Genomic DNA, 23,443 nt, shown 5'->3' with positions numbered 1-23,443 from the left:
CCCCGACTTCTGTCATCGAGCTGCAGTACGCAGACGGGGCGTATGAGAGAACAGCAGAGGAAACATCCGGAAAACAAAGGTCCTCTACCAGCCCGCTCCTGTTACACAACACTGTCCTCTGACCATCAAGATCCATGGTGAGCCTCTGGATAGCGTGGATCATTTCCCATACCTCGGGAGCCTCCTCTCGGCGCGAGCAGACATCGACGATGAAATTCAACATCGACTCCAATGCGCCAGTGTGCCTGAGGAACAGAGTGCTCGAAGACAGAGACCTCAAATCCAGCACCAAGCTCATGGTCTACAGAGCAGCTGTGGACCCCACCCTCCTATATGCACCAGAAACATGGACCATGTACAGCAGACACCTCAAATCCCTGGAGAGATATCACCAACGTTGACTCCGCAAAATCCTGCAAATCCACTGGCAGGATAGGTGTACCAACGTGAGCGTTCTCTCCCAGGCTAACATCCCCAGTATCGAGGCACTGGTCACGCTCAACCAGCTGCGACAGACGGGCCACAATGTCCGCATGCCTGACACAAGATTCCCTAAACAAGTGCTCTACTCCAAGCTCCACTATGGCAGGCGATCACTAGGAGGGCAGAGGAAACGCTATAAGGACACTCTCAGAGCCTCCCTAAAAAAATGCAACATCCCCACCAACACGTGGGAATCGCTTGCCCTAGAATGCCCAAACTGGAGAAGAAGCATCCGCGAAGGCATCAATCACTTCGAGGGACACCGAGTGGAGCACGTGGAGGCCAAGCGCAAGCAGCGGAAAGAGCGCACAGAATCCAGAGCGTCTCTCCCACCCGCCTGCCTTAATAAACACTACCTGCCCCACCTGTGGCAGAGTCTGCGGCTCCGGGATTGGACTATTCAGCCACCGCAGAACCCACCTTCCCGGAGTAGAAGCAAGTCATCCTCGACCCTGAGGGACTGCCAAAGAAGAAGACGACGACTTCTTTTTCAGTATCATTTTAATCTCTATATCTTTAGTCATCCAGGGAGCTCTAGCTTTGGATGCCCTTCCTTTCCCCCTCATAGGAATGTGTATACTTTGTACTCAAACCAATTCCTCTTTGAAGGCCTCCCATTGTTCAATTACTATTTTGCCTGTCAATTTTTGATTCCAAACCTCCTGGGCAAGATCCCTTTTTAACTCACTGAAATTAGCCCTCCTCCAGTTAAGTATTTTTATGCTTGATTGTTCCTTGTCCTTTTCCATAACTATTCTAAATCTAATGAAATTATGATCACTGTTCCCTTAATGCTCCCCCACTGAAACACACTCCATCTGCCCTGCTTCATTCATCCAGCACTGTTTCCTTCCTCGTTGAACTGGAAATACACTGATCCAGAAAGTTCTCGTACACATTTCAGGAATTCTTCCCCCTCTTTGCCCTTTATACTGTTATTGTCCCAGTCTATGTTGGGATAATTGAAGTCCCCCATAATCACTACTCTATAGTTCTTGCATCTTTCTGTAATTTGCCTGCAAATTTACTCCTAAGAACATAAGAAATAAGAGCAGCAGTAGACCATACAGCCCCTCGAGTCTGTTCTACCATTCAATCAGATCATGGCTGACCTTCGACCTCAACTCCACTTTCCTGCCCGATCCCCATATCCCTTGATTCCCTCAGAGTCCAAAAATCTATCGATCTCAGCCTTGAATATATTCAACGACTGAGCATCCACAGTCCTCTGGGATAAAGAATTCCAAAGATTCACAACCTTCTGAATGAAGAAATTCCCCCTCATCTCAGTCTTAAATGGCCAACTCCTTATCCTGAGGCAATGCTCCTTAGTTCTAGACTCTCCAGCCAGTGGAAACAGCCACACAGCTTCTACCCTCTCAGAATCTTATGTGTTTCAATCCATCTCCTTCCCACTATTTGGTGGCCTATAGTATACTCCCAGTGGTGGAATAGCTCCTCTATCGTTCTTAATTCTAACAAAAAAGATTCTGTCTTTGACCCCTCGACTACATCATCTCTTTCCAGTGCTATAATAGTTTCTTTGATCAATACTGCCACCACCCCCGCACCCCCTCTCCCTCCTTTCTTTTCTTCCCTATCTTTCCTGAATACCTTGTAGTCAGGAATATTAAGTACCCAATCCTCCCCTTCTTTGAGTCAGGTCTCTGTTATTGCCACTATATCACAGTCCCATTTGGCGTCTTGAACCTGCAGCTCACCAACCTTACTTACCACGCTACGTGCGTTCACGCACAACACTCCAACCTCATCTTAGTTTGCCTGTTTGATCCCTCCTATTTCTGAATTCTTCTTTACTCTAGTGCTATTTGTCCCTCCCAGTCCTCTGTGTCCCCAGAAGGCCAAAGTCTTTCAAGCCGGGTGTGTACAGAGTTTGCAACGTGTCCATTTTCAACCGAGTACCCGAAATTTGTGTTGCAAAAATGAATGTTCTATCTGCAAAATGGGTAGAATATACAACAGCCGAAAAACAAAAGGGCAACTAATAACATAAAATTTACAGCACAGAAACAAGCCAATTGACCCAATTGGTCTATGTCGGTGTTTACTCTCCACACAAACCACCTCCCACTCTACTTCATCGAACCCCAGCAGCATATCCTTCTATTCCAAACTACAGTTACATGGATAGACTGGAGAAGCTGGGGTTGTTCTCCTTAGAGCAGAGAAGGTTGAGAGGAGATTTGATAGAGGTGTTCAAAACCATGAGGGGTCTAAGACAGTAGATAGAGAGAAACTGTTCCCATTGGCGGAAGGGTCGAGAACCAGAGGAGACAGATTTAAGGTGATTGGCAAAAGAACCAAAAGGCGACATGAGGAAAAACTTTTTTACGCAGCGAGTGGTCACGATCTCGAATGCACTGCCTGAAAGCGTGGCTTTTAAAAAGGGAATTGGGTAAGTACTTGAAGGGAAAAATTTTTCAGGGCTACGGGGAAAGGGCGGGGAGTAGGACTAGCTGGATTGCTCTTGCAGAGAGCCGGCATGGGGTCGATGGGCCAAATGGCCTCCTTCTTTGCTGTAACCATTCTATGATTGGAACAGAGGAGGCCGAGGCGAGATTTAATTGAGGTGTATAAATTATATGGGGCCTAAATAGAGTGGATACGAAGGACCTATTTCCCTTAGCAGAGGGGTCAATAACGAGGGGGCATAGATTTAAAAGTAATTGGTAGACAGATTCGAGGGACGCTGAGGGTAAATTTTTCCACCTACGTGGTAGGGGTCACAACTTACTGCCTGAGAGGGTGGTAGAACCAGAAAACCTCAATGCATTTAAAAGTACTTGGACGTGCACTTGAAGTGAACCTACAAGGCTACGGACCAAGCTGGAAAGTGCGATTAGGCTGGATAGCTCTTTTTCAGTCGGCACAGACACGATGGGCTGAATGGCCTCCTTCTGTGTTGTAACTTTCTGTGATTCTATTCCTTTCTCCCTCATGTACCTATCTATCTTCCCCTTAAATACATCTATGCTATTCGCCTCAACTACTCCTTGTAGTAGCGAATTCCACATTCTTACCACTCTCTGGGTAAAGAAGTTTCTTCTGAATTTCCGATTGGATTTATTAGTGACTATCTTATATTTATGGTGCCCAGTTTTGGATTCCCACACAAGTGGAAACATCTTCGATATGTTTATCCTATCACACCCATCATAATTTTAAATAATAGGTTACCCCTCAGCCTTCTCTTTTCTAGAGAAAAAAGACTCAGCCTGTTCAGTCTTTCCTGATGGTTATAACCTCTCAGTTCTGGTAAATCTTTTTTGCACCTTCTCCAATGCCTCTATATCCTTTTTGTAATATGAAGAGTAGAACTGTGCAAAGTACTCCAAGTGTGGTTTAACCAAGGATCTATATATGTTTAACATACCTTCTCTCTGCTTTTCAATTCTGTTCCTCTAGAAATGAATCCCAGAGCTTTGTTTGCATTTTATATGGCCTTGTAAACCTGCGTCGCTACTTTAATGATTTGTGAATTTGAGGATGGTGTTTGTTATCTTTCCATTCCCCCACCACACACATACCTTACAGAAGTTGTCCAATTCAGTGGGAGGACAGGCAGTACGGGGAAGGTTAGAACACCATCCTTCTACCTCAGTGACCCAGCTTCAATCCAGCCCACATTAAGGGGATGAAAGTCTCTTCCTTTTGTCACCCACAAGGATTCTGGTTCGTGAGCCCCAACCTACCTCTTAGCAGGCAGGGGTCCACCAGATTAAACTACCAAGCAAGGATGCCTGGTGAGGGAAGCGGCAATGCCACAATGGGGTGCTCTTTGGAGATGTACTGTTGAGCCAAACTATGTAGTTTTATCCTGCATTCAACCTGGGAGAATTTGTTGGGCTAAGATCCCCCCCACCCTCCTTCTGATTCCCCTGTAGATTTTTTTTTTTTTATTCGCTCATGGGATGAGGGCGTCGCTGGCGAGGCGGCATTTATTGCCCATCCCTAATTGCCCTTGAGAAGGTGGTGGTGAGCCACCTTCTTGAACCGCTGCAGTCCGTGTGGTGAAGGTTCTCCCACAGTGCTGTTAGGAAGGGAGTTCCAGGATTTTGACCCAGCGACGATGAAGGAACGGCAATATATTTCCAAGTCGGGATGGTGTGTGACTTGGAGGGGAACGTGCAGGTGGTGTTATTCCCATGTGCCTGCTGCTCTTATCCTTCTAGATGGTAGAGATCGCGGGTTTGGGAGGTGCTGTCGAAGAAGCCTTGGCGCACAAAAGGACTTCAAAATTTTTTTCTTCAGCAATGTGACTGGCTTCCTGTCTCTTTTTTAAATGCATATAGGTTCTCCTGACTCTTCAATTAGTTTGTTTTCAGAAATCCTCAGTATTTTCTCACTGGTACTTTCTCAGCTGCTTTCAGTGTCAGCCGTGGCTCAGTGAGTATCACTCTCACCTCTGAGTCAGAATGTTGTGGGTTCAAGTCCCACTCCAGAGACTTGAGCAGATAATCCAGGCTGACATTTCACTGCAGTACTGAGGGAGTGCTGCACTGTCTGAGGTGCCATCTTTCAGATGACACTTTAAACCGTTCTGCCCCCTTGTGTGGGTGTAAAAGATCCCAGGGCACTATTTGAAGAGCAGGGGCGTTCTCCCTGGTGTCCTGGCCAATATTATCCCTCAATCAATCAACATCACTAAAACAGATTGGTCATTTATCTCATTGCTGCATGTGGGACCTTGCTGCGCACAAATTGGCTGCCGAGATTCCTACATTACAACAGTGACTACACTTCAAATGTACTTCATTGGTTGTAAAGCGCGTTGGGCTGTCCTGAGGTCGTGAAAGGCACAATAGAAATGCAAGTTTTTCTTTTCCTCCTCACTTTCGATGCACTTGAAGTGCCATCACCTATTAGATTACAGACCAAATGCTGGAAAGTGGGATTAGGCTGGGTAGCTTTTTTTTGACTGGCACGGATACGATGGGCCGAATGGCCTCCTTCTGCACCATAAATTTTCTATGTGACTGTCCTTCCCTACCTAACAGCACTGTGGGAGCACCGTTACCACACGGACTGCAGCGGTTCAAGAAGAAGGTCCACCACCACCTTCCTCCTCACTTTCGATTTGTATTTTTTGTTAATATATTCATTCTTGGGATGTAGATATCGCTGGCAAGGCCGGCATTTATTGCCCATCCCTAGTTGCCCTTGAGAAGTTGGTGGTGGACCTTCTCCTTGATCTGCTGCAGTCTATGTGGTAAGAGTGCTCCCACAGTGCTGTTAGGTAGGGAAGGACAGTCACATAGAAACATAGAAAATTTATGGCACAGAAGGAGGCCATTCAGCCCATCGGATCCGTGGCGGTCGAAAAAAAGCTACCCAGCCTAATCCCACTTTCCAGCATTTGGTCCGTAATCTTATAGGTTATGGCACTTCAAGTGCAGATCATGCACAGTTAAAAAAAATGTTGAAGCAAAGACTGGCATTCCTAGCAATTTCTACCAGTGAACTAACCAACTTATGTACTGCAAACCAGTCAAACATTTGACATTCTGTACTACTTAAACCCCAAACCAAATCATTTCCTTTAACATTTGATAAATACTTGCCTGGAAAAGCCACCCCACTACAGCAAGGATCAGCAACTTGTTCAGGCAATTTCCCTTTTGCTCACTTGTTAGAACCAAGCATCTGTTCGAAGAACCAGAGTAAAGTCATTTTAATTTACATAAAAACAAACGTGCAGATTCTCCACTTCACTTCTCCTCCCTCCTCATCTCATAAGTACAGATGCATTGGTATTCATTTTCCAAAATTCCCTAGATTCTGGAAGGGTCCCATCAGATTGGAAAATAATGAATGTAACTCCTCTATTCAAGAAAGGAGGGAGACAGAAAGCAGGAAACTACAGGCCAGTTAGCTTAACGTCTGTCATAGGGAAAATGCTAGAATCTATTATTAAGGAGGTTATAGCAGGGCACTTTGAAAATCTCAATGCAATCAGGCAGCGTCAACACGGCTTTGTGAAAGGGAAATAGTGTTTGACTAATTTATTAGAGTCCTTTGAGGAAGCAACAAGCAGTGTGGATAAATGGGATCCTGTGGATATGGTGTACTTGGATTTCCAGAAGGCTTTTGACAAGGTACCACATCAAAGACTACTATACAAAATAAGAGCTCATGGTGTAGGGGGTAACATGTCAGCATGGATAAAGGATTGGTTAGCTAACAGGAAACAGAGAGTAGGCATAAATGGGTCATTTTCAGGTTGGTAAGATGTAACAAGTGGAGTGCCACAGGGATCAGTGCTTGGGCCTCAACTATTTACAATCTATATCAATGACTTGGATGAAGGGACTGAATTTATGGTTGCTAAATTCGTTGATGACACAAAGGTGTGTAGGAAAGTAAGTTGTGAAGAGGACATAAGGAGTCTGCAAAGGAATATAGATAGGTTAAGTGAGTGGGCAAAAATTTGGTAGATGGAGTATAATGTGGGAAAATGTGAACTTGTCCACTTTGGCAGGAGGAATAGAAAAGCAGTATATTATTTAAATGGAGAGAGATTGCAGAACTCTGAGGTACAGAGGGATCTGGGTGTCCTAGTACATGAATCACAAAAAGTTAGTATGCAGGTACAGCAACTAATTGGGAAGGCAAATGGAATGTTGTCATTTATTGTAAGGGGAATGGAAAATAAAAGTAGAGATGTTTTGCTATAGTTGTACAGGGCATTGGTGAGACCACATCTAGAATACTGTGTGCAGTTTTGGTCTCCTTATTTAAGAAAGGACATAATTACTTTGGAGACAGTTCAGAGAAGGTTCACTCGACTGATTCCTGGGATGAGGAGGTTATCTTATGAGGAAAGGATGGACAAGTTGGACCTGGATACATTGGAGTTTAGAAGAATAAGAGGTGATCTTATTGAAACATATAAGATCCTGAGGGGACTAGAAGGGGTAGATGCTGAGGGGATGTTTCCCCTTGTGGGAGAGACTAGAACTAGGGGCCACAGTTTAAAAATAACGGGTCTCCCATTTAAGACGGAATGAGGAGAATTTTTTTCTCTCAGAGGGTTGTGAGTCTATAGAACTCCCTTCCCCAGAGAGTGGTGGAGGCAGGGTCATTGAATATTTTTAAGGCTGAGTTAGATAGATTCTTGATTAACAAGGGAGTCAAAGGTTTGGTAAAGTCAAAGGTAGGTAGATGGGAAAGTAGGGTTGAGGTCACAACCAGATCAGCCATGATCTTATCAAATGGCAGAGCAGGATCGAGGGGCCGAATGGCCTACTCCTGCTCTTAATTCGTATGTTCGTAGGGCTTGTGCTGTGCTAAACTATCATGCAATCTTAAATCTTGTCAAAGGAAGTATCTGGCAACTACTGGACTCAGTCACCACTTGTGATTTTTCACTTAAAATCTGCTCTCACGTCACAGCGAGGGATGTGGGATTTTGACCCCCAAGCGGTTTCAGACGAGTAATTGTAAAGCCCAAGACATGCTAACAAGTTTACAGACACAAACTGATAACTGTTCAAAAATCCTTTACATCATTTAGGATTAAGCATGTAAACCTCAGCAAATTTACAATGCTTTCTTGAATGGGAATTAGAGTTTAGCTGAAAACAGCCGATAACCTATAAGCTTGTAGCTCCCTAAGCATGCATTAAACTATTTGTAACACACCCACCAGCATCCCAGTATCATTTCAAGTTTTTACACAGCAAGTTGTTATGATCTGGAATGCACTGTCTGAAAGGGTGGTGGAAGGAGATTCAATCGTAACTTTCAAAAGGGAATTAGATAAATACTTGAAGGGAAAAATTTGCAGGGCTATGGAGAAAAAGCAGGGGTGTGGGACTAATTGGATAGTGCTTTTAAGAGCCTGTACAGGCACGATGGGCCGAACAGCCTCCTTCTGTGCTGTAAGATTCCATGGTTCTTTCTATGCTCCCAGGAGATATCAGGGTCCAGTCCATCAGACCTCGGTCCCCATAATAAAGAAAAAGGCTCGCATTTATAAAGCGCCTTGCCACTGAGCCATGGCCGACATATATTAGTTGCATCCAGCAGCACACTGTTATGCCATCTATCTAACATACAAAAAAAGGGGGAAAAAAAGCAAATATGCTTAGTTACCATCTCCTGACACTCACCTGTATAAATGCAAGAGGAGGGTAAACACTCTGTGATAATAATCCAGGAATGGAGCCACATGGTCCACCATACTAAGAAACTCAACTATCCAGGGTACAGTGAGAGTGGTGCGCTGATTTTCAATTGACCGTCTCAGTAACTTGTACACGTTCAGAACAGGCACACCCTAGGCAAGTAAAGACAAGAAAAAAAAACAACTTGGTATAGCAAATATTGTGACTTATAGCTTAATATATTTAGGCTGTGACGACATTTAATAAGGCAGAATGTTACTTAATCTTCTCCTAGAAAAAGCTATCCTGGACAAGGCATCAGAGGGATCGAAGTTCAAGTGTTTCCTGGTTAGATAACGTAGCAGAGATGTTATGAACAACAGCATATAGCATAGAAAAACATCCCAAGGAACTTCACAGAGGCATAATCAGAGAAAACTGGATGCTGAGACAAAGGAAGTAACATTAGAAGGGGTGACCGAAAGCTTGGTTTTAAGGAGAGCCTTAAAAGGAGAACAGTAGATGGAGGGGTTTAGAGAGGGAATTCCAAAACGTGGATCCTAGACGGCTAAAGGTACAGCCATGAATGGTGAGGTAAAGGGAGGGGAGATGGACAAGGGGCCAGAATCAAAGGAATGGAGATTTTGGGAGGGCAGTGGGAGCTGTAGAACTAGCCGTTACAGAGAAAGGAAGAGGTACAGCCAGGATTGGATTTCAACACAAGGACGAGAATTGGAGGACTGGAAGCCAATTTGAGTCCGCAAGGACAGAGTAATGTGCGAGCAGGACTCGGTGTGGGATAGGATACAGGCAGCAGAGTTACCAGAGACCAAAAAAAGGGAAAAAAAACATTTCCTTTACCACTGAAAAGAAGCATTTCTGTTAGTGAGACAGACAGAATGTGTTCCCCCAAATCTTGCTGTACATCAGAGAGCAAACATAGAGAAAACATGGCATCTTAAATTATATTTGGACAAGCTAATTTATTACAGCAAAGCCCTCTTGTGCACATAAGATGCAGGACTGCACCCAAATGAAGGGTCTATACATGAAACATTTACCTATAGTTTTTCTCTACGCACTGATAGACCCACCATTTATTGCAGAATTTTTATTTCAGATTGCTAGCATTTACAATTTTTTTTTCTTTTTAACTGTCACCCATACAAGCCAAATCAGTGTTAAATGTTCTTTTAAACAATAAAGGAAGTAGGGGAAAAATGACTGGCATATTGCAAGGAGATGGAAAGGGGAAAAAGTTACTTCAAGAAATAGATGAGAATGGTTAAGTTTAATAAAAATTAACTCAATTAACCAGACAGGTCAAATATCAATGCACCCTTATGCCTAAGACTCAATTATCTATAGGAAATGTAAATATTACTCCATGCGTGTACCTTGTTTCTCAGGGAAACCGCTGCCTCTTGCATGTCCCTCGTTGGTCGATCTCCTGTACGATAAGGAAGGAAGGCAAGGAAACCAAGAAACTTAGCCAGCAGTCTTACTGTCATCAAGACCGAGGCAAAGTGCTCCTTTTCATCCTAAAATTAATAGAAATAAAGAGAAGAAAATGCTTCAGTGAAAATGACTGGCACATTGTTGGGAGCACGATGCCAAATCAAGGCAGTCAGTCTCAGGAAACCAAATATCTACAGGTCACAGCTTCATGCCACTGATCCTTGCTGTTCTTCTGTTCCAGTCAGAATAACCAAGTGTCTCTTTTTGGGAAGGAGAGAGGGGGAGAAAAACCAGAACAACAAAGTTACTGGGAGTCTCAACTTAGGGCATCCTCAAGCACCTCCTCACACCTTTTTATAACAGCCTTTCCCTGCCAGTTCAGGAATGGTACGTGCTAAACATCAGAAGTTATTTCAGAAAATACCGTTAGACATTTTTCCTCATTTTATTCCTCTTTTATAATATTCAACTTTTTTTAAATTCACATACTTCATTGCTTTAGAAAACCTCTACCCACTTTACAACATTCTTATGCAAGTATTTTATCTTGCATATTGTTTTCAGTTGGGTTTTATTATAAATGATTGTGGTGTCATTTTTGTTCCAATGCAAACAAATCCCTCAATTTTTTTTCTCCAAAGCTACCAATCATCAACAAGTGGTACAAAATTAACTGAATTGCTCAAATTTCTTCTCACCATTTTCTTCACTCAAGTCAATTGGAAACAATTTTTTTTTTAACATATTAAATGAATATTACAAAGTTCTAAAGGAAAGTCACTAAGCTCGACCATTAAATTATTCAACATTTGAAATTCCTCCCACAAATACTCAGATAGACAACTCCCAGAATGCAATATAAGCCAGCCCCTTTTTCTTCAATCTAATCAGACTGTGCAGGGCTTATGAGCAGGAAGTTGCTGCATGTTTTGAATGGACAATTTTTTCTATCATAGAATCTTACAGCACAAAAGGAGGCCATTCGGCCCATCATCAACACTAGCATCTACCTGACAATGCGGAAAATTGCCCAGGTATGTCCTGTCCACAAAAAGCAGGACAAATCCAATCCTGCCAATTACCGCCCAATCAGCCTACTCTCAATCATCAGCAAAGTAACGGAAGGTGTCGTCGACAGTGCTATCAAGCGGCACTTACTCACCAATAACCTGCTCACTGATGCTCAGTTTGGGTTCCACCAGGACCACTCGGCTCCAGAACTCATTACAGCCTTGGTCCAAACATGGTCAAAAGAGCTGAATTCCAGAGGTGAGGTGAGAGTGACTGCCCTTGACATCAAGGCAGCATTTGACCGAGTGTGGCACCAAGGAGCCCTAGCAAAATTGAAGTCAATGGGAATTGGGGAAAATTAACCAGTGGCTGGAGTCACACCTAGCACAAAGGAAGATGGTAGTGGTTGTTGGAGGCCAATCATCTCAGCCCCAGGACACTGCTGCAGGAGTTCCTCAGGGCAGTGTCCTAGGCCCAACCATCTTCAGCTGCTTCATCAATGACCTTCTCTCCATCATAAGGTCAGAAATGGGGATGTCCGCTGATTGCACAGTGTTCAGTTCCATTCGCAACCCCTCAGATAATGAAGCAGTCCAAGCCCGCATGCAGCAAGACCTAGACAACATCCAGGCTTGGGCTCATAAGTGGCAAGTAACATTCTCGCCTGACAAGTGCCAGGCAATGACCATTTCCAACAAGAGAGAGAGTCTAACCACCTCCCCTTGACATTCAATGGCATTACCATCTCCGAATCCCCCACCATCAACATCCTGGGGGGTCACCATTAACCAGAAACTTAATTGGACGAGCCATATAAATACTGTGGCTACAAGAGCAGGTCAGAGGCTGGGTATTCTGCGGCGACTGACTCACCTCCTGACTCCACAAAGCCTTTCCACCATCTACACGGCACAAGTCAGGAGTGTGATGGAATACTCTCCACTTGCCTGGTTGAATGCAGCTCCAACAACACTCAAGAAGCTCGACAACATCCAGGACAAAGCAGCCCGCTTGATTGGCACCCCATCCACCATGCTAAACATTCACTCCCTTCACCACCGGCACACTGTGGCTGCAGTGTGCACCATCCACAGGATGCACTGCAGCAACTCGCCAAGGCTTCTTCGACAGCACCTCCCAAACCTGTGACCTCTACCACCTAGAAGGACAAGGGCAGCAGGCACATGGAAACACCACCACCTGGACGTTCCCCTCCAAGTCACACACCATCCCGACTTGGAAATATATCGCCGTTCCTTCATCGTCGCTGGGTCAAAATCCTGGAACTCCCTTCCTAACAGCACTGTGGGAGAACCTTCACCACACGGATTGCAGCGGTTCAAGAAGGCAGCTCACCACCACCTTCTCAAGGGCAATTAGTGATGGGCAATAATTGCTGGCCTCGCCAGCGAAGCCCACATCCCATGAACGAATAAAAAAATAATGCCCGTGCCAGCTCTTTGAAAGAGCTATCCAATTAGTCCCACTCCCCTGCTCTTTCCCCATAGCCCTGCAAATTTTGTATATATTCAATTCCCTTTTGAAAGTTACTATTGATTCTGCTCCACCACACTTTCTGGCAATGCATTCCAGATCATAATAACTCACTGCATAAAAAAAATTCTCATCTTGCTAATTATCAACTATCAAACATAAAAAAAATCCTGTTGCTTTAAAGACACATCCCAATTTTCTAACCGGACAAATCTCCAGCATTCAGCTTCCTCATTCAAATCAGAGAGAAAAATATCTCCGAAAAGCTGCTACAGTTCATTACATTACCAATACCACCGAACAGGTGTTTTGAATTCACATTTCCAGCATTTGTGGCTTTTGTGGCTTTTCTTTTTGATCCAAAACAGACTCAACGGCCCAAATCTTATTTCTGCTAATTTTCAATTCACACTAGGTGATGAAAGTTTTATAGTTCAATGGAGAGGGGGAAAGAGGAGTGTATTCTGGGATTCTGCAGGAAAGGTTTTCCAGATTTTTGGTAATTCTAGCACCTACATTTTAAACCATACATAGCATGTGAAAGATTAAACACTGCCTTATTGAGTCTGCAATGTCCGTGATCCATCAGGCTCAATTTACACCACTAGATAGATTTTGCTTTTATTACTAGGAAATGTCCCACAACAAAAATCTATTGCAATAACCACATTTTCCACTCCAACACTTCAGCCTGATGCTTTCTCATCCTTGCATTATTCAAGCATAATGCTGTATATTTAAGTTGCTCATCGTAACACAAAGACCATTATTCAACAGCTTAGCAGAATAGCTCATTACTCCCAGTTCAAGAACAGCGATGATGTACATAACATTGTAAACTAAGCTATGAATTAAGAAGCATCCAGGATTTAATTGCACAACATAGGAACAGGAGGAGGCCATTCAGCCCCTCAAGCCTGTTCCACCATTCAATGAGATCATGGCTGATCTGTATCCTAACTCCATTTACACCTTGGCTTTAATACCCTTGGCTAGCAAAAATCTATCGATCTCAGATTTAAATTATTAATTGAGTTGTATCTACTGTTTTTTGTGGGAGAATGTTCCACACTTCTACCACCCTTTGTGTGAAGAAGTGTTTCCTAACTTCTCCCGAATAGCTTGGCTCTGATTTTTAAGGTTATGTCCTCTTGTCCTCGATTCCCCATCAGCAGAAAAAGTTTCTCTCTCTATTAATTCCTTTCAAAATCCTAAAAACCTCAATCAAATCACCCCTTTACCTTCCAAATTCCAGGGAATACAAGCTTAGTTTATGTAATCTCTCCTCATAATTTAACCCTTGGAACCCTGGTAACATTCTGGTGAATCAGCGCTGCACTCTTTCCAAGGCCAATATATCATTTCTACTGTGTGGTGCCCAGAACTGTACACAGTACTTAGATATGGTCTAACCAGAGCTTTGTCTGGTTATAGCCCTCTAGTTATAAAGGCTAACTTTCCATTAACCTTTTTGATTATTTTTTGTACCTGACTACAACATTTTAGTGATCTGTGTACATGGACCCCTAAATCTCTTTAGACCGCCACTGTTCCTAGCTTTTCACCATATAAAAAAATACTCAGATCTCACACTTACCTGCGTTGAAATCCACCTGCCATAGTTTTTCCCCACTCACTTAATCTATCAATGTCTCTTTGTAATTTTATGCTCCCGTCTACACTACTTACTTTGCCACCAATCTTTGTGTCATCGGTAAACTTGGATATATGGGAGAAAGAGAGAGCAATGCTTTGTCAGGAGAAAATGCTTGTGGATCATTGACACTCAACACAAAATTGACAAAAACTCAAATCAGTACTTTACCTGTTCATCCATGTCCGCTTCACCTTCTGAGGACTCGTGGCTCAGGATTGCAATGCTGTCCAGTTCCAAAATCTGCTGGCACAAGGTGTCTGACAAGTGCTGATTTAACTGATGGCTACATCAGAAAAGGAATGTAAAATTAGTCCTAGAAGAATGAAGTGGCAGTAATGACATATGTTGGGTACTGGAGGTGAGTGGTGAGTGTGAAGATTATACGCATAGATATGAAGATAGGGATACAGAGAAAGATATATATATATATGGATATAGATAGATATATATATTTGTTGAGGATATTTTTTTTAAAAAGAGGAGGGATGTTATTTTAAGCCATTTTGTATTATCAAGGCCACTAATTTATCAACATTAGTAGCAGGCCAAATATCTTGGGAGCACTGGAAGGGGACCCTGGTATTTGGCAGTACTTTCAGAAGGGGACCTTGAATCTGGGACCACTGGCAAAGGGTCCCAGAGTTCCTGGGAGAAGAGAGCAGGGTCTGTCAGCCTTCTCCCTTGACCTGTCTGTGGCTCCTTTAAGGCCAGTAAAGTACTCTCCGTCATATTCCCAGTCATCAGCCAGTTTCTGACAAAAGAAGTTGTGTTTATCCACTATTACGGTCTTTAATAAACATAAACTTTGGTCAAAATCATAGAATCTTACAGCACTGGAAGTCACCATTCGGCCCATCATGCCTGTGCCGGCTCTTTGAAAGAGCTATCCAATTAGTCCCATTCCCCTGCTCTTTCCCCGTGGCCCTGCATTTTTTCCTTTTCAAGTATATATCCAATTCCCATTTGAAAGTTATTGCAGCTGCCACTACCCTTTCATGCAGTGTATTCCAGATCATATTTACCTCCTAAAAATACATAAAAGCTCATTCTTTTGTTTAAAAACTTGGAACTGCAGAAACAATGTATCTTTAAGCCACAAAAATGGTTTGCTACCTTTCTCAGAATATACTGATTTTTAACTGAATTTGGAGCCAAAATGAAGAGGGGAGGAGCTTGTCCTGATTGGCTGCTTTCCAGATCAATCAGTAGAATGAAATAATTTAAATTAATCTTCTAGCTAGTATTAAATCACTTGGAAAACAAACTGCAATACTTGTCTGAAATAAAGCTTTGAGAATTCAATCACCAGTTTGAATCGCAACCTTTTTAAAAAAAAATAGCAAAGCAACTCTCAAATCCTCACAAGACAAAGCTAAAAGTTCTCCTATTTTCTATTCTTTCATAAAATCATACAGCACAGGAGGCGGCCATTCGGCCCATCTTTGAAAGAGCTATTCAATTAGTCCTACTCGCCCCTCTTTCCCCATAGCATTGCAATTTTTTTCCTTTAAGTATTGATCCAAATCCCTTTTGAAAGTTATTATTGAATCTGCTTCCACCACCCTTTCAGGCAGTGCATTCCAGATCATTACAATTCGCTGCGTTAAAAAAAAATTCTCATTTTCTTTTAGTCCTTTTGACAATTACCTTAAATCAGTATTAAATGAATTCATGGTCTCTCTGGGCTGGGTACTAACTGTGCCCGAATGCATAACCCATCAACAAAACATGCAACAGCAATCCAGAGATGTGCCATCCAGATCCTGTTTTCCCTTGCTTTGGGAACACATCACATTTAGTCGCTATCTTGGCGCTTCCTACTAACAACTTAGCTGAAACAAAGAACCCAACAGAACCCAACAGTAGAGAGCCAAGACCAGGGATGCAAAGCCATGTCCCATCAGTCTGACACTTCCACCACCATGTGGCACCAGCATACCATTATAAATTATATAATTTGGTGTCTCAATTGGCAGAGGTAACATAACTTCTGCATAGGCTGTAATCTGGGGAGTTAACATGGTGAAACCTGCAGTCCAAACAGCTTATTGCCATAACAAGATAGTAACAATGGATATATGGGTAAAAGGTGTTTGGAATTTTAATACCTAAGCAAGTAGTCAATTTAGAATGGTTATAGACTAAGACAGTCAACACTAATTTGTAAGGGATAGTTCATGCTCGACTAATTTAACCAAATTCTTCTAGAAAATTACCAAGCATACAAAGCAGATTAGGATATGTTCCGACTTTCAAAAAGCACCTGCCACTTGTTTCAAATTTAAAACACCAAGTATTAATGGTAAATTGGCAGAATGAAGAGGTGGCGAGTTGAAAAACGAAGAGTAAGCAGTAGGAGTAAATATGTTTCTCAGATTGGTAAGAATTAAGACTCCGCTGATTGGAGCCAAGAAGATTGGGAAAATCCAACAGTTTTCAAAATTACGAAAGGATGCGAGAGGGTAAATAGGGAGAGATTATTTCCACTGATAAGAGAACTGGTAACAAGGGTGCAGAACTCAGGATTAGAAGCAGAGAGGGGGAGCTTAGGAGAAATCTTTTTTTTTAAATGCCAAGGTTGTTAGGATATGGGATGCTTTACCACACGTGGCTACTGAAGTCAGATTAATCATAACATTCCAGAGGGAATTAAACACGATGAATTGTTATTCCCTGAGCAGAAGCTGATAATAAAACAAATTAAAACAGAACCAACCTTCCTGCACACAAAAGGAAATCCCTGAAGAACTCTTGGCAACCCGAGAAAGCTGGAGGAGGGCACGGGCCCCCAATATTCTGGGGCACGACAAAGCGCTCCTGCAGCCGTTTCAGTTTGGTTAGGTTGTCTGTTCCAAACATGTCAAGCACATCCTGGTCAGGATTGTCACCACCTGCAAGTACTCCAACTGCACCCTTACACATCTATGCGAGAAAAATGGAAGATTATTCATAAATCTAGATTCGAATGTCTGAATTAAAATAAAATTTAACAGCCCTAAAGATTAGGTAGTTTTCCAGAAGCCTTAAGGTGGTAACTAACTGTACTTCAAATACTTGCTCCCCCCTCTACCTCAAGTTCAATGAGGCCAATTACCTTATTTAGCACAGTGTGGGTACAAAACCTGGGCCTTCCTGGGTGAGGGTCATAAATATAAGATAGTCACTAATAAATCCAATAGGGAATTCAGGAGAAACTTCTTTACCCAGAGTGGTGAGAATGTGGAACAAGGAGTAGTTGAGGAAAATAGCAGAGAAGCATTTAAAGGGAAGCGAGATAAACACATGAGGGAGAAAGAAACAGAAGGATATGCTGATAGGGTGAGATGAAGTAAAGTGGGAGGAGGCTCATGTGAAGCATAAACACCGGTGAAGACCAGTTGGGCCAATTGGCCTTTTTCTGTGCTGTAAATTCTGTGTCATTCTATGCACCACACTTGATTTTCAATGTGACAACTAAACAGCTCTAAAAGTCATTTCACATGACTATGGCAGAGTACTTAGAAATTGTTTTTTTTACAATTTGTGGTTCAAAAGTAAGAGATTTAAACCAAATTTGGGAAGCTTTGTGCAGACTGTACTGGATCTCGTCTTGTTTTTCGTCTGCAAAATTCCATCAGACATAATTTACTCCTCTAAATCATTTCACAACTAAGAAATCAAAATATTTAACTAGGAAAGCTGCCTAAGCTTCTACATCACTGTCAGGAGAGAATTGGGAACAATGAAGGATGCTGTAAACACAAACAACATGCTCACCCTTATCAGTTGTTTCTGAAACAGTCTTGCAAAGTGGCTATGGTTACAAGCTGTGCTTAGATTGACCATCATGTTCCTGGAACAAATAATCAAAATGCTTAGTTGGAATACATCCATGGATCAGGATATGAAGAAGCTAGCAAAGTACCAGCAATTATCCAGTTGAGGGGTTCAACATCATCTTGCTCAGTCATAGTTTCTGCCTGGACTCCCCATTTCATGCAGCACAATCCACTGCACTCACTGTTTGGCCTTATAGCTTTTAAGAACAATGTTACTTCATGAGAAAGTTTTGCTGGGGCACCATGAGGTAAGATGCATAGAAGTTCATCACCAATTTGGCAAAGACCTACTAGGAAAAATACTGAAGGAGGGATTGGATTGAGGCGCAATTGTGTAAATTGGGCATGTTCTCACTGGAATAGTCAAGGTTGAGAGGTAATGCGATTGCTGTTTTTAGGATTCTAAGGGGACTAGATAATGTGGACCATGACAAGCTGTTTCACCTTGTCCAGAACACAGAGGACACGGATTGCGCTTTAAAAAAAATTTGTTCATGGGATGTGGGCGTCGCTGGCAAGACCAGCATTTATTGCCCATCACTAATTGCCCGCGAGAAGGTGGTGGTGAGCTGCCTTCTTGAACCGCTGCAGTCTGTGTGGTGAAGGTTCTCCCACAGTGCCGTCAGGAAGGGAGTTCCAGGATTTTGACCCAGTGACGATGAAGGAACGGCGATATATTTCCAAGTCGGGAACGTGTGACTTGGAGGGGAATGTGCAGGTGGTGTTGTTCCCATGTGCCTACTGCCCTTGTCCTTCTTGGTGGTAGAGGTCGCGGGTTTGGGACGTGCTGTCGAAGAAGCCTTGGCAAGTTGCTGCAGTGCATCCTGTAAATGATACACACTGCAGCCACGGTGCGCCGGTGGTGAAGGGAGTGAATGTTTAGGGTGGTGGATGGGGTGCCAATCAAGTGGGCTGCTTTGTCCTGGATGGTGACGAGCTTCTTGAGTGTTGTTGGAGCTGCACTCATCCAGGCAAGTGGAGAGTATTCCATCACACTCCTGACTTGTGCCTTGTAGATAGTGGAAAGCCTTTGAGGAGTCAGGAGGTGAGTCATTCGCCACAGAATACCCAGTCTCTGACCTGCTCTTGTAGCCACAGTATTTATGTGACTGGTCCAGTTAAGTTTCTGATCAATGGTGACCCCCAGGATGTTGATGGTGGGGGATTTGGTGATGGTAATGCCGTTGAATGTCAAGGGGAGGTGGTTAGACACTCTCTTTTTGGAGATGGTCATTGCCTGGCACTTAAAGGGGGTAAATTCAAAACGAATCTGCGGAAACAATATTTCAGTCAGCGAGTGGGCAATTTATGGAACCGATTCCCTAGGGAGACAATGGAAGCAGTTAGTATTGATTCATTCAAATATAAATTAGGTAGATTTCTTTCAGAAAATGACATTTTAGGATCTATGAGTAATTTGAGACATGACATGTGGTAAGTGTAACAGGCTTGGGAGGAACAGGTGACTTTAGACCTATAATTCTCAAAGCTCTCCAACCACTGGGGATTTCCTTGCCTCATGTCTGGGTCATAGCATCATGTAAGGTACAGCACAGGAGGCTGCCATTCGGCCCAATGTGCCTGTGCCGGTTCTTAGAGTTATCCAATTAGTCCCATTCCGTTCCTTGCTCTTCATAGCCCAGTAAAGTTTTCCCCTTCAAGTTTCTATCGAATTCCCTTTTGAAAGTTACTATTCTTTGAAAAGTTACTGTACTTTGATTCTTGCTGCTTCCACCACCCTTTCAGGCAGTGTATTAGAGATCATTACAATGCGCTGCATAAAAAAAATCTCATGTCACCTCTGGTTCTTTTGCCGATCACCTTAAATCTGTGTCCTCTGGTAACCGACCCTTCTGCCACTGGTAACAGTTTCTCCTTATTTACTCTATCAAAACCGTTCATGATTTTGAACACCTTTATTAAATCTCCCTTTAACCATCTCTGTTCGAAGGATAGCTTCTCCAGTCTCTTCACATAACCAAAGTCCCTCATCCCCGGTACCATTCCAGTAAATCTCTTCTGCACCCTCTACGGCCTTGACATCCTTCCTAAAGAGTGGTGCTCAGAATTGAACACAATACTCCAGCTGGGGCCTAACCAGTGTTTTATAAAGGTTTAGCATAACTTCCTTGCTTTTGTACTCTATATCTCTATTAATAAAGCCCAGGAACCCATATGTTTTGTTAACAGTCTTCTCAACTTATTCTGCCACCTTCAAAGATTTCTGTACTTTCACCCCCCTGATCTCTGTTCCTGCACTTCCTTTAAAATCGTACCATTTAGTTTATATTGCCTCTCCTCATTCTTCCTACCAAAATGTATCACTTCACACTTCTTTGCATTAAATTTCATCTGCCATGTGTCTGGCCATTTCACCAGTCTATCTATGTCCTCGTGAAGTCTGTTACTATCCTTCACATTGTTCATTGCATTTCTGAGTTTCATATCATCTGCAAACTTTGAAATTATATCCTCTACACCCAAGTCCAAGACATTAATATATATCAAAAAGGGCAGTGGTCCTAATACTGACCCCTGTGGAACATCACTGTATACTTCCCTCTAGTCTGAAAAACAACCGTTCACCACTACTTTTTGCTTTCTATCCCTTTGACAATTTTTTCATCCAAGCTGCCACTGTCCCTTTAATCCCATGGATTTTAATTCTGCCAACATGTCTATTATGTGGTACTTTATCAAAGCCTTATGCAAGTCCATATACACATCAATCGCTCTCCCCTCATCAATCCTCTCCGTTACTTCATCAAAGAGTAACGGAGAGGGTTGATGATTTTCCTTTAACAAATCAGTGCTGACTTTCATTTATCAGCCCATACTTTCCAAGTGCCAATTAATTTTGTCCCGGATTATTGTGTCTCAAAGTTTCCCAACCACAGTCATTAGGCTGACTGGCCTGTAATTGCCGGGCTTATCCCTCTCCCCTTTTTTGAACAAAGGTGTGACATTTGCAATCCTCCAGTCCTCCGGCTCCGTCCCCATATCTAAAGGAGGATTGTGGCCAGAGCCTCCGCAATTTCCACCTTTACTTCCCTCAGTAACCTAGGACGCATCCCATCTGAACTGGGTGACTTTTACAAACTTTGAGCACTGCCAATCTTTTAAGTACCTCCCCGTTATCTATTTTTATCCACTATCGCTACTACCTCCTCCTTTGCTGCTACAATGGCAGCACCCTCTTCTCTAGTGAAGACCGATGCGAAGTATTCATTTAGTACCTCTGCCTCCACAAGATGATCTCATTTTTTGTCCCTGATCGGCCCCACCCTTCCTTTGACTATTTATATGTTTCTAAAGGCCTTTGGGTTCCCTTTTATGTTAGCAGCTAATCTATTCTCATACTCTCTCTTTGCCCCTCTTATTTCCTTTTTTAGATCTCCTCTGTACTTTCCGTATTTAGCTTGGTTCTCTACTGTATTATGAACCTTACATTTGTCATAAGCCTCCTTTTTTGTTTCAATTTAAACTCTATATCTTTAGTCATCCAGGGAGCTCTAGTTTTGTTTACCCTTCCTTTCCCCCTCGTGGGACTGTCTAGTGTATAGCCGAACCATCTCCTCCTCGAAGGCCTCCCATTGTTCAATTACCGTTTTGCCTACCAATTTTTGATTCCAATTCTCCTGGGCAAGATTCCTTTTTAACTCACTGAAATTAGGTCTCCTCCAGTTAAGTATTTTCACATTTGATAGTCCCTTAATCCCTAGTTTCCATAACTATTCTAAACCTAATGATATTATGATCACAGTTCCCTAAATGCTCCCCCACTGAAACATACTCCACTCGCCCCCTTCATTCTCCAGCACTGTTTCCTTCCTGGTTGGGCTGGAAACACACTGTTCCAGAAAGTTTTCTTGTACACATTTCAGGAATTCCTCCCCGTCTTTGTCCTTCACACTGTTATTTTCCCAGTCTATATTCGGATAATTGAAGTCCATTATCACTACTCTATTGTTTTTGCATCTTTCTGTAATTTGCCTGAAAATTTGCTGCTCTATCTCCTTCCCACTATTTGGTGGCCTTAGTACACACCCAGTAATAGCTCCTCTATTGCTCCTTAATTCTAACCAAATAGATTCTGTCTTTGGCCCCTCAATTACATCATCCCTTTCCAGTGCTATAATAGTTTCCTTCAGCAACACTGCCATCACTGCGCGCCCCCCCCCCCCCACCCCACCCCCTATCTTTCCTAAATACCTTGTAGCCAGGAATATTAAGTTCCCAATCCTCCCTTTCTTTGAACCAGGTCTCTGCAATTGCCACTCTATCATAGTCCCATGTGGCGACTTGAGCCTGCAGCTCACCAACTTCATTTCCCAGGCTACATGCATCTATGCACATGCACTCAAAACTCATCTTAGACTACCTCACATTCGCCCACTGTCTGATCCCTCCCCATTTCTGAACTATTCTTTACTCTAGTTCTATTTGTTCCTTCCAGTCCTCTGTGCACCTTGTTTCTCCTCTCTACTGTTTCATCCTGGTGCCCATCCCCCTGCCAAATTAATTTAATCCCTCACCCACAGCACTGGTTAACCTCCCCATGAGGACATTGGTCCCAGCTTTGTTGAGGTGCAACCCCTCTGTTGTAGGTTCATTGATAGAGATTGATAGCTATGATTTAGTCAACAACTGCATTATCGTTGTATCCTGCGATGACCAAGATGGTAGGTGGTGAACTAGATGGACCTTGGACTTTCTTCGTCTAGCAATTCCTACGTTCCTATATACACATGGCATTCTCTACTGGCTGGAAAATAAGCAGAGAAAACAAAGCGGGACTTATCCTTATTTGTCTCAGCATCCACTATTCCAGACAAAACATAGGCTGCGTATGATTTTCAGTCACCGGCCAAGTGTTTTGCTGACTGCTAACCAAATACTTCTATGATAGGGGAAGAAATTAAGCACCCACAGTCACTCCAATTCATCCACTCTATTAACAAATTCCAGAATAAAACTGGCAGGGGGCTGACTATTTCTTTTCAAAACCCAATTATTAAAATAAATAGAACCAACCTAAGGACAAGTGTAGTTGCACTCCTGCTATCGACTGCACCCACCTGCATCCAGTCCACACACTGTTGTCATTGTTAGCTAGCTAGCTTTAGGCGCGTTCATTCAAAGTTTCGCTTATTCAAAGTTTAACTCTCCAAATAAGGTGAAATACTTACAAATCAAGCAAACCCGACTCGGGGACTCGAGGTCTATCAAATATACAGTTCTTGAGCTCAAACTTTCCCGGGTTAAATCCAAAGGCCTGTTACAACTTGCCACCTTTTATAACTTATATTCTGAGCTACAAATCACTAATCTAAATGTACTAATAAGGCATGCAACTACATCTCTAAACTATACACACAAACACACCCCCCGCATAC

The 23,443-nt window shown here is 42.9% G+C and overlaps 1 protein-coding gene across 2 annotated transcripts in view; it reads right to left on the bottom strand.

Annotated features, from left to right (window-relative positions):
• cdan1 (codanin 1) overlaps window positions 1-23,443 on the bottom strand; it is an 85,132-nt gene that overhangs the window by 33,687 nt on the left and 28,002 nt on the right. For both annotated transcript variants that reach the window (XM_067991122.1, XM_067991124.1), the window contains 6 exons: window positions 17,986-18,061; window positions 16,946-17,151; window positions 14,398-14,512; window positions 10,007-10,150; window positions 8,616-8,782; window positions 6,066-6,147 (listed from right to left, as the gene is read on the bottom strand). In XM_067991122.1, the coding sequence (XP_067847223.1) occupies window positions 6,066-6,147; window positions 8,616-8,782; window positions 10,007-10,150; window positions 14,398-14,512; window positions 16,946-17,151; window positions 17,986-18,061 (790 nt within the window). The remainder of the gene's footprint in view (window positions 1-6,065; window positions 6,148-8,615; window positions 8,783-10,006; window positions 10,151-14,397; window positions 14,513-16,945; window positions 17,152-17,985; window positions 18,062-23,443) is intronic.

Source organism: Heptranchias perlo, chromosome 10, assembly GCF_035084215.1.
Source record: "Heptranchias perlo isolate sHepPer1 chromosome 10, sHepPer1.hap1, whole genome shotgun sequence".
Lineage (NCBI taxonomy): Eukaryota > Metazoa > Chordata > Chondrichthyes > Hexanchiformes > Hexanchidae > Heptranchias > Heptranchias perlo.
The sequence above is the reverse complement of the archived record's forward strand: the minus strand, read 5'-3'. Positions and strand labels throughout refer to the sequence as shown.